This window comes from Struthio camelus, chromosome 6, assembly GCF_040807025.1.
Source record: "Struthio camelus isolate bStrCam1 chromosome 6, bStrCam1.hap1, whole genome shotgun sequence".
Taxonomy (NCBI): Eukaryota; Metazoa; Chordata; class Aves; order Struthioniformes; family Struthionidae; genus Struthio; species Struthio camelus.
This window is the reverse complement of record NC_090947.1, coordinates 10,251,947-10,270,924: the sequence shown is the minus strand read 5'-3', so window position 1 is coordinate 10,270,924 and position 18,978 is coordinate 10,251,947. Positions and strand designations below refer to the sequence as shown.

The 18,978-nt window shown below is 41.5% G+C and overlaps 1 protein-coding gene across 1 annotated transcript; it reads right to left on the bottom strand.

Annotated features, from left to right (window-relative positions):
• Positions 1–1,823: 1,823 nt before the first annotated feature.
• Positions 1,824–18,507, bottom strand: TMEM237 (transmembrane protein 237). Its single transcript, XM_068948169.1, has 14 exons — positions 18,440–18,507; positions 17,539–17,574; positions 16,646–16,677; positions 15,634–15,644; positions 15,048–15,104; positions 12,951–13,064; positions 12,458–12,572; positions 11,545–11,705; positions 10,845–10,968; positions 9,492–9,683; positions 8,438–8,511; positions 7,852–7,945; positions 6,536–6,657; positions 1,824–4,687 (listed from the first exon to the last, which is right to left on the bottom strand). Exons 1-14 carry the CDS (start codon positions 18,470–18,472, stop codon positions 4,620–4,622), a joined length of 1,233 nt encoding a protein of 410 aa, XP_068804270.1. The 5' UTR covers positions 18,473–18,507; the 3' UTR covers positions 1,824–4,619.
• Between the last annotated feature and the right edge of the window lie 471 nt (positions 18,508–18,978).

Genomic DNA, 18,978 nt, shown 5'->3' with positions numbered 1-18,978 from the left:
GGTAAGTGTTCCAAGGCTTACCATAACATATTCAACACGCACTGAATTTCAGTCTCCTTGCACTAAAAGCTAGAAGTGGCGGAAAAGCTTTCGGCCCACAATGCAAAGACAAGCTTCAACTTTTACAATACCCAGCACAGAAACCCTGAACTCAACTGATGATATGTACCATCCTTTATCACATCTCTCGCACGATTCTGACTACCACCACAGTTCCCACACAAAGAAAGAAATCCTATGTAGTTAACAGGAAGAGAAGGAACAACCCTGTCTGCAATTCAGAAAGGCTGATCAAAGCCCTTCTGGTTCCTGGCACAGCAATTAGAGGGTACTGGATACATGTTGTAGCACTTGTAAAGAAACACTAACGTTATATTCAGTGAAAATAAAATACCTTTACCTCTTTTTCAGAGATCCTGGCCAGTAACTGTTCATCAGCTTCAGAAGAAAAGACAAAGAAAAAAAAAAAAAAAAACACACAACGGTTTACTTTTCACTTACTACTATCAAAATTCCAACATTAAAAAAAAGGTAACTTGTTATGGAGAAGTTAAAGTGACATCATCAGATCACAAACAGGATGTCAAAGAACAATTTACTTTGGAAATGTCCAACTCTAACTAGATCACTCTAATGGCAAGTCCCTATGTTGAAAGATGTTTTTAAACTTTGGTTTTGTAGACATCCTAATAAACATCTCACAGACTGCCTCTCCTTTTCTTTGGCAGCTGTAAGCAATTCTCAATTTAATGTAGTATCAGATGACAAACAGGTGACTTACAAAAATTAAATACCAACCTATCAGTTTAGTCTGCATTATTAATGAAATTTTGGGGCTACACACAAGGTGACTTTGGGAGTAGATTGTGGCCAGCCAGCCCACTCCCTGGAACTGCCACTTTTGTCCTGCAGGTACCACAGAAGTACCAGTTTGAGAATCAGTGCTGAGATACACGTAACACTTCTCCATAAGGCACTAACTTGTCAACAGCCAGTTGCTCAACGTCTTCAGCCAATGACTTCACACCTGCCTGCACCATACCAGAGGAAAGAAAAAACAAACACTCTGTAATTTTCAGGAAATACACAGCACCAGTATTTCCTGACTAACCCTGGGTTTAGATCTGTACATACAACACAGGAGAACATCCCTAGGACCCTAAGAACACCTAGAGAAAAACCGAAATCCAAGTTCTTACAGCTAATGTGTGTCCCGCAGGGAGGCTTCCCTCTCTGCCCTTCTCCCACGACCTACCCGAAGCGCACGAGCCCGCGGGACAGGGGCATGAAGGGTCGCCCCTAGGCACAGCGATGCCGCCCCGCTGCAGCCGTGGGGGCTGACAGGGCCCCAAACCTGCCCACCGGCCCCGCACGCACCTTGCCGAGCTTGTCTGCCTTATCCTGGCTCTCAGCTGCTTGAGGCTGAGGGAGTGTCGGGACAGCAGCAGGGCCCACAGCCCAGCAGGGGCCCCGCCGCCTCCTTCGGGCCGAGCCCAGCATGGGGATGCTGCCGCCCCAACGGCCGTTAGGCGCCGCCCCAACGGCCGTTAGGCGCCGCGGCAGCCCGCGCGCACGAAGGCAGGCGGGGCAGGGCGGGGCCCCGCGCGCCTAACGGCCGCGCTCGCCCCACAGGCAGCTGGCGAGTTTTCAGGTTTTCACAGTAGGGTTTCTGCTTGCGTGGAAGAGCGGTTAGAGCAGCAGTAAGCTGACTGATGAAGGAGGAAAAAAAAAAAAACCACCAAATTTAAAAAAAAAAAAAGCTTTCCCATAACCATCCCTGCAGAGCTTGTATATTATATACAATGCCAGCACTGGAAAAAAAATGAGTTGGACTGCTTTATTTTAAATATGCCAATTATTTGGAAACAGCACAAAGTAGTACAGTAATTTTTAACAGTAGTTTAGATCGGTTAAGTGTTTTAAAAAATGAGAAATTGGCACTAACTTCTTGGTAATATTTTTGCTTAACACAAAAATCCTGCATTAATAACAATGGTATGGAAATACACAGAAGCATTTCAATTAAGGCTTCTACAGATACTGCATGTCCTGTAATTAAATATCTGCTTCGTAAACTTCAAGAATTTCTAAACTTTCCAGGTAGCTAGGCAAAAAGCTCTCAGCTGAACTCACATTCCATTGTGAAGCTTAAGGGAATTACAAGTACTTTGTAAAAAAGGTAATTACCCGACAAACTGTTTACTTATATGTAATTTTAAATGACAAATTTCAAAGCTTGTTAATTCAAATATGAATATACCCAGACCCTCCCAAAAATATAAACTGGAAAGGCAAGCCTGGTTTGAAATATTGACCTCATTAAGATCGTCAGCTTAACCTCTGCTCAAATCATTGAGGCAAACCCCATACTTCAGAACAAGAACAAACACACCTGGCTCTGGGCTAGCGTGTGCTTTCTCAAAGGGACACTTAGAAGGCCAATTCTAGTGTAACAGCGTCAGAAATTAAAATCGAGCGGTTAAGTTATTCAGGCTTTTCCTGTAACCGATTTGACATCTTGGGGCTGTTGTGCACCGAGCTCCATACTTCCTCTTTATGGGCAAAATTACACTTCTTACGGAGCCAAGTTGACAGGAGCATCAAACAGCACACAGACCTAGAAGCCAGTGTTACTCGCGTCTTCGGGAGCTCAGCAATTCTGGAAAACACGCTACAGCTGAAGAAAGTCCTATGCTCGCTTCCCCCTGTGGCGGAAAGCTACGAGGGAAGATTAAGTAGGGCCTCTTCCCCCATCTCCTACAGCCAAATGGAGACAAAAGCCTCCAGTGTCACACTGAAGGGAGCGCCACCCTTAACCTCTCCATTTTCATGTATATAATGCATAGAGCAGTGCGAGCCATTATTCAGCTCTGCAGTTTTGCAAGAGTACATAAGCAAGAACCATAACAATTTGCAAAAAAGGTTAACAGCTCTTTCCCACAACAAAGGGAACGCCCTAAATTACGGCTGACAGCAATGGAACGTCCCTTTAATTTTGTCCTTTTAATTTTGGTGGAACCATCTTATTCCAGATTACTCACAGTGTTCTACAAGCATCAGGAACACTGAATTTTAGAGTTTTCTAAACGTGCTGGATGAGCATAACAGACCTCAGCTGTTCTACAGGGCACCAAGAGCCCTCGTTACTCATCTTCTCACCCGTGCTCTAAAGCAACAGAGGTGACAGCATTAAAAGTTACTGCCCCTTTAACATCTGGCTACTCTCATCTTCAGTGCTACAAATTGCAGTAGTTCTGCAGCAAACTTAACTACTGCATCCCCTTCACAAACCCGCTTAGACACATGGATTAAACATAACAGTGTAAAATCAATACATATTAAATAACATACAAAAATAGGACGTATACTTTAGGTGCTATTTCTTGAGAAACGGATTTTAAACGAGCTCTTGCTAGTTTACTAGCAAGAGTAGTTTACTTAGGAGATTGTCTTGTCCTGCCAGACATTTGCCACTGAAACACAGAGGAGAAGAATCTTGGCCGTCATCAAAAACAATGAACTGCCACTACCACCACCACCATGATGTCACTACACAGAAGGTGGGCTGCTGTAGGGTTTTTCTTTTGCTTTAATAGGCATTTTCTTCTAAGTTTAGGAAGAAATTTCCTGTTCCACTCCTGACACAAAACAAACGATTTTGGAATAAATCTTTCTCCATCAAAATAGGTTGAAGTAACATCTGTGAATTCCAAGTTTCTTTAGAAAGAGCAGTAAGTAACGCTATTACTCTTACCATACTATACAAGAAAAGTAGAAATTAGAACACTTTTCCTGTGATTGGCTTTGTAACAGTTGCACATTACATGGCCTGTATTTTCTATTGGCAACCCAAAAAGCCCAGCTTGATTAAAGGACATTTTAGGTATTCATTAGCTGACCAAACTGCTGCAACATTAAAACTTCTGTTTCTTACATCTACACCATCTTAGAAGAACTTGGTATTGTCAGGACCTTTGTCAAGAGAACTAAATGAAGAGATACGAAGAAGAAAAGTGTCCTTTTTCAAGGAATTATCAAACTAAGTCCTTGACAATCCAGACCCATACTCTAGAAAAACGCTTTTTATGACAACTAAAACCAGATTATTCTATGCTTGTTAACTTTGAAATGTTTATTGCATGTTTTCTAATTTTGTTTTGTTATAACCTTTCTTAAACTATTTTCTTCATAAGGAGATTTGTTTTAATTTCTAGAAAACATTTAGCCAAGGCAGATAACTCAACTGTACAAGCTGATACCAGCATCAATAACAAAGTGCAGGTTGTCGAAGAATGTACAGTTGTCTAAAAGCACTGAATACCTGATCTCCTGCATCCCTCTATTTCGTTTGGCTATCTAGGCAGCAATGTTTACAAAACCAGCTTGACTTTATGTGCTAGAGATAATTTACTTTATAAAACAAAAAGCAAGAGTATAAAAGTTTTCATTCATCATTGCAAATTTTAAAAATAGTACACATAAAAGATCAAAGAAAAGCAAATACATACAATATAAAAATACAATTTTTGCTTTACGAAAAGTATATTATATGGCTACAATACAAAGAAAACGTTGAGCCATCGGTCACAGCTACAATATTTGAAGGTGCTCGTTCCACGCTATGGCTGGACTCTGGGTAAGATATCCCCCTGGGGAAATTCCTCAATTTCAGCATGAAACATCAGTTCTAAAGGAGAGAGAAAAGAATGCTATTTTAAAAGCTTCACCTGAAAGCAATTTAATTATACCTGAAAAGTTGTCTGGCATTTCCCCAAGCCTCCTCCTTTTCTTCCCGATCAACAAATCACTAACAGCAAGATGTTGACAGCAGGTCGCATGCCATATCATCCTGCGTTCAGCCTGGACACTTAAATAAAACCAGAAGGTAGACTGAGGGACCGTGACAGTTTTGAAAGTGTCCGACTCAGGAAGTTTTCCATTTACAGGCTCATTCATTTTTGTATATACCTGCCCTGTGAATCACAGCGTTAAGCTAGCGACACAGGGACCTGAGACAGAAAGTCATGAATTATACTGCTCACAGCTAGCTGTCACCAAGGTAGTTCAGGCACAGGAGACAGCTGTCACGTCAGCTGTGGAGAGCTGCTCGTGGAGAAACCCAGCTAGGCATGCTAAGCAGCATGGTGAAGCAGTCCTTGCGGAGCTCTGTGCTGCTGAGGACAGAATCTTCTAGGATCTGGGTTCCCTTGCATATCTATATGCAACCTCAGTATAAGTGAAGACTTTCTGTCTTGCTAGCAACACATTCAGCATATAGACCAGATGGTGTTTGCTAGCAACTTCAACATAGTAAAATTACATAATCTGCACATGCAACTGTGTGGTTTATCCACTCAGCTATGACAGTCACACACCTTTTCCTGCTAAATTATACTTCGCATATGAGGTTTGCATTACTATTTAGGCCAAATCCTAACAGAATTTCTCTCTTGAAATTTCAGAAGCAGATCTTCTAATCCTAGTTGGGACCATCCAGAAAAAAATCAAAACCTGAGCTGCTGGCTTCCTTGAGTAAGCCTTCATTACTTAAAAAATGCCTTATAAATACAACCTAAAAATTGTATTTATTAACCTTCCTTTCAAAGATTTTAAAGGCTGCCAACTAGACATTTTAAAAACTCATTAAGTACTAGAAATAAGTTAAGTAGAGAAACTGGAGCCTACTGAAATACAAAGATCTGCTAATCAAAATTATTATCTGAAAAAACATGGTGAATCTCTCTCAGGCTCCCCAAACCAAATCTATGCTTCAAACCATGCTGCTTTTTGGATAGGAGTTGACTTACAGTTAAAACTTGTGATTCCCACCTACAGCACCTGCTTCATCCTACAGGCTATATGCACTTGATAGGAAGGCTAAGGAGCGATACGTGCCACCTTTTGGATCCCAGTTGGGAAGACACAAGGGAAAAAGTCCCAACCTCCAGCAAAGCTTCTTCTAAGAAAGGGGGACCACCAGCTTGATCCCACCTCCCTCCCCCAGGCTGGACCACCACAAGCCGTCCTCACTTGAAGTCCTGTTCTGCAAGCACAAATCTGACTTCTCAAAACTTACAAGTTCCCAAAGCTACCATAATGTTCTGTTGAACGATACCACCAAACTGAACTCAAAACACATTCAGCATTTGCAAAGAGGAGCATTAATAAGATAAGGAAATTTTTTAAAACACAAGCAGAATAATTTCAAATGTTCAAAATGCTGTTAAAGTCAAAATTATTTTTTTCTACAAAAATGACCCACACAGTGTCATATTTCAAAAACTGCTTCAGCCAGGACAAACAGTTTATTTCCTCATGGTCCCCCTCCCCCCCCCCAACCCAGTTACTACTTTTTCTTTAGAAGCTAAACACAGATACCAGAATCCTAAAAAGCACTTGAAAAGTTACTAGAAGACAAGACAAAGGTAACAAAGCATATCATTTCTCAACCATAGCACTTCTCAGGACTAGTCTTGAATACAAAACACAGCAGATAACAAGAGTCGCCAACCTGTTGCCTATTAACGTTTCCTACCTTCACTGTGGTCTAGCTCTGGTCGGTAAGACAGGAATATCCAACTTGTCCCAACTAGAATAGACACTACCAAATTCACCACAATCCATGGGTGAAGAATTTCTTCCTCTGTACCTGCCGTCCTGGGCAAAGCACATCAAACCATCAGTCAGGAGTTCAATGGTACACAAACGTAGCAATAATCATTTCAACAGCGTATCATAACAACAAACTTGTTAAGCCAGGTGTGAAACCACAACTACTTCTACCAGCCTGATGGTCTTGGGTTGCAAAGGCCTGCTAAACAGTGGATACCAAAGACATCAACTCAATTAAGAAACCCCATTATCTGACAGTGAAAGGCCACTTGTAGATTTCAACAGCAAATTCCTTTCCCTGACCAAGAGACAGAAAATAAAAGTCAAAATCACAGTCAACTTGTATTGTGAAAGATACAGCACGATACAGTAAGTCTGTCTTGTTTAAAGTACTTCCTCATGAGGCAACAAGACAAGTGAACAGCAAGTTAGCAAAGTCGGGCTGGAAGCCAGCATAAGGACTTGTGTACAGGTGCTGTAGGGCAGATCATCTAGGGCTTTAAGAAAGTTATGATTTAAGTTAGTCTATATCTTTCTTACTGTCATAATACCAGCAGTCATATAGGTTGAGGTTTTGCTCCTGAAGACTAGGCTCTTCAATAAACTGAACACTTACAAAAGTCATAAAAGAGGAAAACTGGCTAAATACCTAAAACATCAAGTTTTCATGCAAATGCTTTTCTTTATTTTACTTCTCCTGGTCTATTTAAAAAACTCATGCTACAAGAGTTTAATCTCATTAGGAAGTACCATTTAAATGGGAGCTCCTAGCATGAAACAATACTTCACATTTACTGCCATTTGTGTCTGCATCCTATTTCTTGGACAGATTGTACTATCTCCTCCAAAACCAGCACTGACTCCCAACAGAATGTTCTGCCCTCGGACACAAAAGGGTTACCTCAGTGGAGTCCCATTTCCCCAGCAAAAGAGGTTAAGTTCCCTGCCAGGCTTGAGCTTTCCAGCATCGCTTGAGCAGGCTACTGTTTGAGGTATAACGGATCTGCGACCAGCATGACTGAGCCCAACCTTGAGACTTCTCATTTTTCAGTGAAATTATCAAAAATTCAGGTCAAGCTCACATAAAGACGAGCTTAGTAATGAAATCTTTCATTAGTACTTTCATACGTGTATCATATAACCTTTCAAATCCACAAGCTCAACAAAAATCCCTAAGTGGATAATGTTATAAGGGGAGCTACGCTCTCATTTACAGAAGTGATTTTTTAAGTTTCCTACCAGATGCTGCCATTCTCTGAAGGTGGTGTGTAGAGATTAATTCTGTCACATGTCATCTGCTGGCTTAAGGATAAGACAAGAGCAGCAAAGTACACTGGAAGAAATGGAATTAGTAGTGTTAGCTATAAACTACAAGAATGTTGTTTCATCATGACACAATAATCACCACTACATTTTCTTTCTTCTCACTCCGCTGCCTCCAACAGTACTGTCACCTTTAACTCATTCTCTCTTCCTCAGCATTCCCTGACCCATCAAAATCTGGTTTGTGCACTTTTGCATCTATTGGCTACATCATAGGTGGCTGGCATCTCACGATTCTCCTCTTTTCAGTAAATCTTTGTTTTGTATTCTGAAGTGGGAAAAGAAATATCTCACTAACAGCCCCACTAATACTTTTATTCCAAATGCCGAAAAAACCTGCAATGTGGCAAGGTGTTCAGAGGCCTTGAATGCCATTTTCTACTACTTGGCGAGTCATTTAACCTGAAAATAACCAGGGAGAAATTTTCAGTGAAAACTCATCCTAGGATTTCTCCATTTACTTTCCCTTCGGACAATGTTCCAACCACCTCAGAATACTTACAGAAAGAGGCTATTGCTGCTGGATCTAGGGTAAGAAAGCCCCTCAGTGCAACGGATGCTTTCGCCAGATCAATCCTGGTGACAAAAACAAGAGTCATTAACCCAGCACAATAGGATAATAATACTGTTACTCCTAGCAGCGTTCCACTGTTCTTTTACTTTCTCTGCAAGATGCTTTTTTCTGCCTCTGCTACAGTGCCTCACTACACAACTACACTGCACACACCGGTAACGATCCTCATTATGCCAAAGAAAAGAAAGGCAGAAACTAAGGAGGATGTTCCTCAAGGCTTGTAGCTTCTACACTGCAGTCCTTTCTGGAACAGGGAAACCTCAGAGAGGCCCCCTCTCTAATCACGACCATTCATTTTGGTGTCCACACCAGCAGCTCAGTTATGCTAATGCAACTGCTCACGTAGTTCCTGCTCCTGTACCTATCTAAACTTAAGTCAAATTAAGAATAAGTCAGGCCTCCTCCCTGCTGCCATCTAATGAAATGAGAAACATGACGATTTTTTTCCCATAGAGCAGACTCCTCTTCTGGTTCACCATGCCACCATGGAAACTGTCACTAAAAGAAACATCTATCAAACGGCTCTGGCTTTGATGGCTATATCAATTTACTCATTTTGCTCCTCTTTCTGTACGTTCCCATCGTTGCGCCATAACGCAGAAACCCCAGATGAGTCAGGAAAACTCTTTACCACAGCCACGTTGCAAAGCAGACTGGGGAACGGCTACATGTGAAAAAGCAATCTGATAGAAACATTACTCTTTCTCCTTCCCTCTCCCTGTCAGCTCTCCTGTCTGGTTCACCTCATGATCATACAAATAGCAGCAGCATATTGAAGCAAAAAAGCAGGCAACAGGCAAAAATGAGTAGCAAGGCTTTGAATGCCCAAGTACACCTTTTATCTCTACAGCCAGCCACCTGTAAAAATCGCACTTGAAGCGTATCATATTAAATCATTAATAGAATATCAAAATGTGCTGGAGGAGAGGGGCACATACCGCACATGAACTACATATGCCTTTCAAATACAAACATATTTTACCTGTCAAAGGCTGAGACGGTGCTCACAGATAGCAACAAATAGAACAAACTCTGAGCTGGGTATGCTAGTGTCTTATACTGCTGGAGGAGGTTAGAAACCGTGGAAAGCTGGTTTCCTGCCAAAATGTAGATAACAATGATGTTCCATACAGCATACCCAGCAAGGAAGCCATGGGTAAAGAGTCCAATCACCCTGAATGGATGGATAAGAGAACATCAGATGAGGTTAACATTTTGAATCAGTAACAAACTACAGATGAAAAGCCCTGTCAAGCCATCCATTCAATCTTTTTGCCATGACAGGACTGCAGCCATTCATAGATTGTTTTTGAGTGCTTCTCCTGCTCTAGCTTTAAAAATGCTAAGCAACGGATGGGACTTTCACTTTCTCCTTTGACAGACTGCTCCAGTACTTAGGCACTCATTAAAGAAAACCATGATATTTCGCTTGATCCTATCATTACTTCATTTTCTTACTGCTACAGATGTCAGATTACATCAGAGAAGCATAACACCTCGCAAAGCCTCAAATATTTCACTCCATGTGTGATTTTCATAATCTTCAAATAATGATAGAAGCTCCTAAATGCACTCTCCAACTCTGCCTGGAGATCCCTGGGACCACAGCCCATTGCACTTACGCAAGGCTCTTCAATTTGTCCTTGAGAGACAGTCCAGAATTTCCTCAAACTCTTTTTATGCCCGTCATTATCTTCCTTGATAACAAAGAGCTGAGGAACAAGCACAAACTTCTAGATGAAATACACCGGGGCAAGACAACGACTGTCATCTTCCCGTTCTGTACCACAACATGGCCACATTTGCAAAAACCACTTTTTGCTACTCTGTCCAAACTTAAGCCTCAGTCCAAATTCGCTCCTCCCTCTTTTTCACCATCCAAGATTTTTCATTGGGAACTATCTGAATTCAGGTATTTTCTTTCTGGTCATACCATAGCCAATAGATGCATCTCATGTTGCAGCACGTTTTCTCTGCAGGTCCCTAGTATTTCTATTAGCAGATCATATAAAACTCTTTCTATTCTAATTTTGTCTGAAACCTTGCAATAGCTCTTCCTTGGTTAGCTTCATCTTGTTTTTTTGTTTTTTTTTTAAATAAGTTGCATTTCACATGAGGTATCTACATTGCAAATAGATATTCTTGTCAAGAGAAAGCAAAAGCGAGAGGACTGAGAAGCTTTATACCAGCTGCATCTCCAATCACCACTTATTAAGAATATATGAAAGAAATAAAGATACATCACAATGGTAGAGAAAGGCGCTAACTTCCAAGGAGAAGAAAAAAAAATCCTAATTTCTGCTTATCTACATCAAAACATAAATCTATCAAACACCTGAAACTTCGATGCACTGAGAGGGCGACGTCTCTGGTGGTCCATGAAACCTTCATATCCATGAGCACATTGATATTTTCAGTGGTTTTAACCAATTCTGCACGGTCAGCTGCCTGGAAACGCCCTAAAATAATAGGGAAGTTAATATTAGAGAATATTGTTGCCTTCCATCATCATTCCTACATTAATACTTAAACTGACTAATGTTAAAAAGCTGTGTCAGTAGTTCCATCAAAAGACATCTCCCCCTGTCAGCACACATTCAAATCAGGATGCCTTTGCCAGCGTGCTGTGCTCTGAAAGATCCGGCTATGGATACAAGCATGTGCAAGGCACTTCACGTAGTTACTCAGTGTTCCCTGCCACAGAGCACACTGCTCCATTAAAGACTTTTTGCAATGTAGCATGGGATACTGTCTTTCTCCTCAAGGTACTGTGAGGATATTGAGGTCAAGTTAGCTCTGTTCTGTCCTATCAAACAATTATTTTTGCACATAGAATTCAAAAATTCAAACAAACGTGCCAGCACAGCAACACTAACGTTCACCATTGAAAAATTACCATGTATATTTATTTGCAAATAATTTTTGTGCTAGAAGACTTTTTTCTATTTTGATTCTTTCCAACAGTACAATATGCACTTTTTAAATATAACAACAACAATTATACTTACAGTACATAAATCACAAGATTTACTTACGATTTTTTTCAACAAACACCTTGCTAACAGGCTGGCTAATCCCAGTAGGAGCAGCAAACACAGGCTGCTGATCTGGGCTCCTTCTGTGCTCATCTTCAATGATGTCTTCCTCCTCCACTTCTAGCTCATTGGAACACTGCATTTCTGCTGGCCGAGGTTTCCTATCATCACAAGACATACCACACGGCAGAGAGAGAATAGCGACTACAATTTAAAAGCTTATGACTCCTATGAATATGTAACACATCTAACTTGGCTGAAAAGAACAGATCAACCTACTGTCGTGTATAACACTACCCCCATTTATAGCATTAAGGACTAAAATTCTCATGGAACTAGCTAACTGAAACTGTAAAGTTAACCCTTGAATTTGTTTTTTTTTTTTTTCTTTTCATTTCATTTCCAGCTTGCATCAAAACACTAAGGTGGGAAGAAATATATAACAAGTGATTAACAATTAGAAAAAAAATACAAACTAAATACAAAGCCAAGAAAGTGGCTGCTTTTGATAGAAAGTAGACTATATGTTTTAAAGGCATAATTCTTGGAGCAGAGGCAAATAAAGAGACTCGGAAAGCACCTAAGTTTCGGCTAAAATTAAGAAAAAGGGAAAATCAAAGAAAGCAGTTATACATTCTAACATTTCATGCATGCAACTTAAACATTACACTTACGCTAATGTGTTCAGAACTGTAATGTACCCAGGCATGTAGTAAACAAACAAGCAAAGAAAGTTACATCTTAGCCCTAGAAGGAACCACACATACTATTTACTGCAAAGGTTGAATAGCATCATGGACTTCAAGGTTTCACATCTTTGCAATGTGACAAGGTGAAAAAACTATCCATGCACGTTCACTATCACAGTTATGCTGAATTATAAGCTATAACTAGCTATAGTAGCTTTTCTCACTTAGTTCTTTTTCTCTGTTTGCGGATCACTGTTTCCTCAGCTTCCGGGACATCCATGCCATTTCCATTCTGAAACAAGGACGCAACATTCTGCTGGGTAAAAGAGGTCTCAGAATCTGAAGATTTAAAATAAGCCACATGAAAATGTCAAAGCTCTTATAGAATAACATATTCACTGATATACATAACTAGCTATTTTAGAAACACAATAGCAAAAAAGCGATGTTCTGAGTTTTGGATGATAGAAAGAATATATTTTACCATCTCCAAAACTGTATTGCCATTATTTGCATCAGGATCCATACCCTATGGAAGCCAGAATCAGAAATTCAAATTCTAAGCTACCGTTCATTCAGAAATTATGTTCACCTGTTATCCATGCAAGTGCACATGGTGTGACGTGTTCTTAAACCAAAACGCAAGTCGGCCGATCATATTTTTGTGTTACCAAGTTTTACTCGGTCTTCTTTCCCATCTACAGTTTTTTCACATACCAGCAGGTACTTTCTTCTTCTTGCGTTTCCTCTGAGGAGGGATATCGTGAGGTTCAGGAGTTAAGGGCTCGCTGCTTTCAGACTGCCGACGAACAGCTGCTTGCACAATGCCATCTGAAATCCAGAAGAAAAACTCCAGCAATTTCAATTCAGAGCAGCTGAGAAACAGCTAAGAAAAAGCTGCCCTTGGCATTCTTCTCTCACTTCAGCAGCTTTGCAGGAGGTCATCTCTGACACATACATTAAAACGATAAACATCGGCTTTTATTTGTATTAGAGAAAAAAAGCTCTCCATTACAAATCTAATATTTGATGCTGTGACCAAATCGCCTCAAGGAGGGGCGATACAAATGGACTGATCAATCATTCCTGTTAACAGAATAACTAGAGAGAATTAGGCATGCACACCTTCAACAGGGAGAAAGAGCTGTGCCGCAAGGAAAGCTGGATTGCAACCAACGCTATAAAAACAGCAAGACTTGGAATTTTTCACACATTGGCCAGGAAACTTATAAAGCTCAGCTACGGGAGTATCTATATCTTGTGCAAAACTTCTCTATTTGCCCAGCTTACAGCTGAGACGAAAAGTATTGGCCAGAAATATAAGAGCTGGGAAACAAAAGTGATAAGAGATAACCAGCAACCCTCCTTTCACTCTGACTGTTTCTTGGAGGTATCTAAGACGTGGCATAATTCCCATTTGGGTCTGCAGCAGAGCACTTGAGATTGAAAGGAATCTAACACATGAAAGAATTGGGCCTCTATGTTTTTTCCTTTCTACACGCAAACACTATCTGCAAGGTTCAGGGAAAATTAACACAGCAGTTTGTTACAAGTTGATGGGCATAACTAGACAGATGAGCACTAAGGCAAAACATGTAACAGTACAGGGAAATTTAAATGCTAAATAAACAACACAAGAGTAAAGGAGTCAGAAAACAAAAAAAAGCTTCGAAGAATGTCTACTCCAGTCCGAGAGATGAATTATCAGGCTTTAGAGGAACTAATTCTCCATGAGAGGTTTACATGAAATTTTGAGTATTCTAGCAGCAGTAGCATCAATTTGCACGATTTGGGGTAGAAACAAATTTACTTTTCCATTTTAGGTCACACCTACCTTTTCACAGCCCTTTCAGGTACGGCAGTTTTTACTGTAACAACTGAATCTTTCTTTGTCTTCACGTCAAACAACAGGTTTTCCTATGCTTTAGGCTTTTATTGTGCTCAAATGCAACGTTAACCATCAAAGTATTGGCCAAAAATCAAGGAAGAATTTGTATCATCGTTCAGCTCACGGAAAACAACACTAAACAAAACTTGATCCTTAGGAAACCCTGCTAGCAACAGCTGTACCTGTTAGTTGCACACAAAGACCCTTCAGTAAGCTTTAGTCAGATAAAGGAGGGTTATTCATCAAAACTTATGGTCTCAAGTCAATTGTTTTTAAAAAATACAGTAGATTCTATCAACATATTTTGCTTTAATAAAACAGAGATCAGGCTTGTAATCTTGCTTAAAAACATATGCTTGTTTTACAGATCAATTTTCTGTAAAACACAAAGCTCTAGTACTAGTCATATTTTCGGGTCTTAGCTCTTAACTTGTGACTTTATTTGGCCAAAGACTGAAATCCAGCCAGCTGTGTTTAAATTAGCTTGTTCTTAGTTCATTCAAAATTCCAAGTACTTAATAACATATTCAACATCAAAAGTAGCTCACAGCTGGGAATAACTGTTCAATGAAGGATCCAAACATTTTAGAAAGGAAAAGAAAAGCAGGAATAAACATTAAAGGCATTTTTTCAGTACAGTATCAAGATTTGCTGTATTAGCAGTACTGGGAATGGACCTTAGGAGGAAGAAGGGGATAGAACAAGATACTCAAGTTAGTGTCACAACTTTGTTCTAAACACAACAGCGCTTGGAGGAAGAAAATTCAGTCTATCGACATAAAACCAATTATAGTAACTTAGGCAAGAACAACACTATTTCAGAAGCAGAGTACAAAGCTGAGAACTGTGTCTCTGTCAGGAGCTTGGCTACAGTGCAAGTCTCACTGCGATTCCAAACCCCGTTTTCAGTCTTGGCAGGATCTTACCTAATGGAGTCTTTCCTTTGGGCTTCCTTTTTTTTGGACGACTGAGTGGAATTTCATCTGTAGAACATAAAACATAATTACAGTTGCATAACATGGAGAAACCTCCATTTCCCTTTTTTAGCAGCCATTCTATTGCTAGTCCTTTTACAAGTGAAGACATCCTCCACCTTCTGCAGATAACATGACAGTTGACCAATTCACACAAGCAGGGAGAGTACAGAAGAAGACAGCAAAACAGAGGATAAGAAATCTTTCTTGAGTGCAACAGAGGCTAACTAAGCACATACATACGCAATAAGTGAAAAACAAACATTCAAAATAATGCTCTGAAGAATAAACTTCTTATTTACAGCATAGTGACAACATTCCAGTTACACGCATTCAATACAGCAACAGTAAACAGCGAAGAGAACAAATAAAAACACTAGATAATTCTGACAGTGACAGCCCAGGTACCTAGGCAGCTTAAATAATTATCAACCTGCACCGCGGAAAAGTACAGGGACCAAACTTTACAGGGAGGATGAAGTGACATCAAAAGGAATTATTAAAGCTTGTAATTCTCTTTAATGTTAAAATAACTCACCTTGGCTTCCACTTCATTTTCATATTTAAAGGGGAAAGTGCAGAAGAGCAGCGTAAAAGGAACAAAGAAGAGAATTAGTTTTGAATCAATCACAGTTCACAACAGTGTTAAATTCACACCTGCCTTTTTTGTTTTGTTTGTGATTCATTCCCTCACCCCCACTCCCTGTTTCTTTTTATGAGCAATTCCATACAACAGAGTTAAGGGTACTAAACAATCATCAAGATTCAACAGTTTGTTCATGACTGCATACAGTTTCTTGATTGGTTAAGTCACAGATCAGATTAAAAGCTTTAATCACCTGGCTGTTTAATTACAACTTGCCTCACTGTCTGACATGTAACAGACTAACAAAAGAAGTTATGAAACATTTGCACGTGTATGTTACTAAAAACAGGAACGCAGCTTTTATACGTGATCATAAACACCAAATTTGCCTTCAGATACCTTGAAGGACTTCTGATGTACTATGCCACAAAGCCTATATAGTTGCCTTTCCTTCTGCACTATCCACTCGGATGCTGAAAATGACATGCCCGTATTTCTCTCTAAACTGTGTCATACTGCTATGCACCTACAAGCCTATCCAAGAACACCTAATCTTATTTTAAAAGTTTCTGTTATGATTCAAATATACAAGAGATTATGAAGAAACAGGGAAGGAAGGAAGAGGAGAAAAGCAGATTGAAAAGAGGAACATTAATAAAACTGCAGTAGATGTTAATAAACCTGAGGCAACCGCCTGTCCAAGACTTTTTAATAGGATTACTTCTCCAAGTAACAATAAATGAAGTTATATAATAAAGTTTCTCACCTCCTGTAAAACTTTAAAATGCTTTTACAGCCTTTGTAAGGGGTTCTGGGACAGCAAATTAGCAAGAAAATGCAACATTTTTAAAGCCTTCACGACTACTCAGACGTTCATCAAGTTTTTTGTTTTTTCATTTCATCACCTTTAAAGACCACTGCAGTACACAACTCCTATCAGTTCCGTAAAGTGAACTGATCTTACCTTGGCACTGGAGGGAGGGCACGAGGAGGGCACTGCAAGAGAAGAGACAGAGGCAAAAAACAACTTCTGTCAGTGCAAAATCACCTCTCTCCTGAGTACCTGTTAAACCACATCACAGAAAACAGCTATTTCCAGGTATGGTCAGAATATGCTAGGTAGGTTTAGCTTCTCATGCTCCCGAAACCACACTATGAACATCTCACGCATAAGTAAATGCAAGTGAAAATATGGAGAGACTCCCAAATGAAGAGGCTACATAGAAGTGCACAGTACTACTGAGGAATAATATGATGCTTTTACCTGAATTTGGATGGGTATTACATTAGGGACATGCACCTAATAGGCATATATGAGGTGCAGCTTGCATTTAAAGTTCGCTTGAAGAATTTTTGCGTTTCATATACGATACTGAATTCACAAGAAAGTTTATCAGTCATTTCATTTAAATATTAACCCACTGCAATAATTTAATAGCAATATACTTGCACACTACATATCATGAGCTGAGGGGTTTTTTTTTTAAACTAATGAAGCTGTAAACGCAGAATTACAAAACAAGAACATTCAGTAATGAGCAATAAAAAGGAAATAAGCTTATTTATTAGAACTTTTTTAATATGATAAAAAACTTTCATATTTACCAGGAGATCAAACATAACTAAAATCTAAAAATAAGTATCCCTTGTTAACAATCTGAAAGCCAGCTCTCACAAACCAGATAATTCTCTCTCACCTAGGAAAAGGCAGGCAGCTTACTTTCAGATTTTGTGTTATATAATTGCACCGGAAGAATATAGAGGAAGAAATGTTTGCCACACTCCAAAATACAACTAGAAATAAAGAAAAGAAATGAAAAAGACTGAGATCAATGGCTCAAAAATCTGCAAACTTACCACTTGTTTCTTTCCCATATCATTTGAAGCTGTTCCCTGAAAGAGGCACTGTGAACTGTGAATTGCTCCTCACGCCGCTTACTCTGAACCTCAGCTAATTCTCAACTAAAAATAAACTTCTCGCAGCCAGGATTAGCTGGAGGTGAACCTTCCTGTCCCCGGGCTAGGGCCCAGGACTACTCCCATTTGAATCAATGGCAATTTGCTGCGGGAGTTTTCCATGATACAAGTCCTTAATGTCACCTGCACTAAGAAACCCGTGACTCGATGCGCTGGTAAAGCGAGTGGTTTTCACTCGGGTTTGTTTAGGCGATGCAAACGTGAGACCCTGTGCAAGGAAAGGTTTGCAGGATCGGGCCTCACGTCTCTATCCTGGGTTTTGGTGCCATTTGCAGAGGGAGAGACGGGCACCCCCTGAACAGCACCGCACACACGGGCACAGCGAGGGAGGGAAACGAATGGATAAAACTTCAGCTCAGAGCTCACTGCTTTATTGCTTCCTATGCTTTTGCAGCAGCAATTATTAGGGTTTTTTTTTTTTTTTTTAAAGCATAGTCAGAACTTTTGGAAATTAAAGCCTGGGAACACCTGCGCAGCACTGAGCAGCCGCGCAGCAGCGTAACGCGTGCCGTTACCTCCCGCGAGGCACCGGCAAAGCGACGGCATCTGCCCCTTACTAAGCGAACCATGCGGGGGCCGCTGCCCGGCGGCCCACGCGCCTCCGCGCCCTCGGCCCAATCCTGCCACGCAGGAGAGATGCCACCGGAGGTGCCGCCAGTCCTCAGGACCCAAAAGCGCTCGCCCCAAACGAAGCGCCGGTTTGCAAGGACGTCGCTCTGCCAGCGGCCGCCAGCAGCGCGCCCACGGCTCCCGCCGCCCGCTCCGCCGCCGCCGCCCTCACCCGGCCGGGGCCCGCCCGCGCCGCCGCCGCCATGCCGCCCTCCGCTCCGCTCCGCTCCGCGCCGCCGCCGCGGCGCACGGGGAGGAGCCGCCGCCGGCTTCCGGGGCGGCGGGGCTGGGGGCGCGCCGCTGCCTGCCGCCCTCCTGCCGGCCCGCAAGAGGGGGACGGGCAGCAGTGCGCGCAGCCGCCGCCCGCACTTACCCACGTTAGAGCTGACGCGGAGAAGCAGCAGGCGGAGCGAGAGCCGCAGGACGGGACTTCGCTGGGGCTTGTAACCTGAGCGGTGTCTTTCCGGAGTGGTAAAGGCGCTCGCGGGGGCTTTCTCCGGCACACACCTGTAACGGGAGAGGAGGGCAGTGAGGAAGGTGGCCGCTGCTTCGCTGCCCCGTTGGAGCGGCAGAGCGTGCCGTCCCAGCCCGCACCAACGCGGAGAGGCTTTCCTGCTCCATTTCCCTCTCTGCTAAACCCACTGCTCCCGCTGCCAGCTTTTACTCACTCCAGCATACGGACCCAGAGAAGAACAAAAGGTTGATGTGGCG

Excerpts from the sequence above, each read along its gene's own strand:
- TMEM237 (XM_068948169.1), bottom strand. The coding sequence starts at position 18,472 with ATGGCGGCGGCGGCGCGGGCGGGCCCCGGCCGG. Across the intron at positions 17,575-18,439 it reads CGCGGGCGGGCCCCGGCCGG|GGAACAGCTTCAAATGATAT; the intron begins GTGAGGGCGGCG and ends TGCCTCTTTCAG. Across the intron at positions 7,946-8,437 it reads AGCAGCAATAGCCTCTTTCT|TGTACTTTGCTGCTCTTGTC; the intron begins GTAAGTATTCTG and ends CATTTCTTCCAG.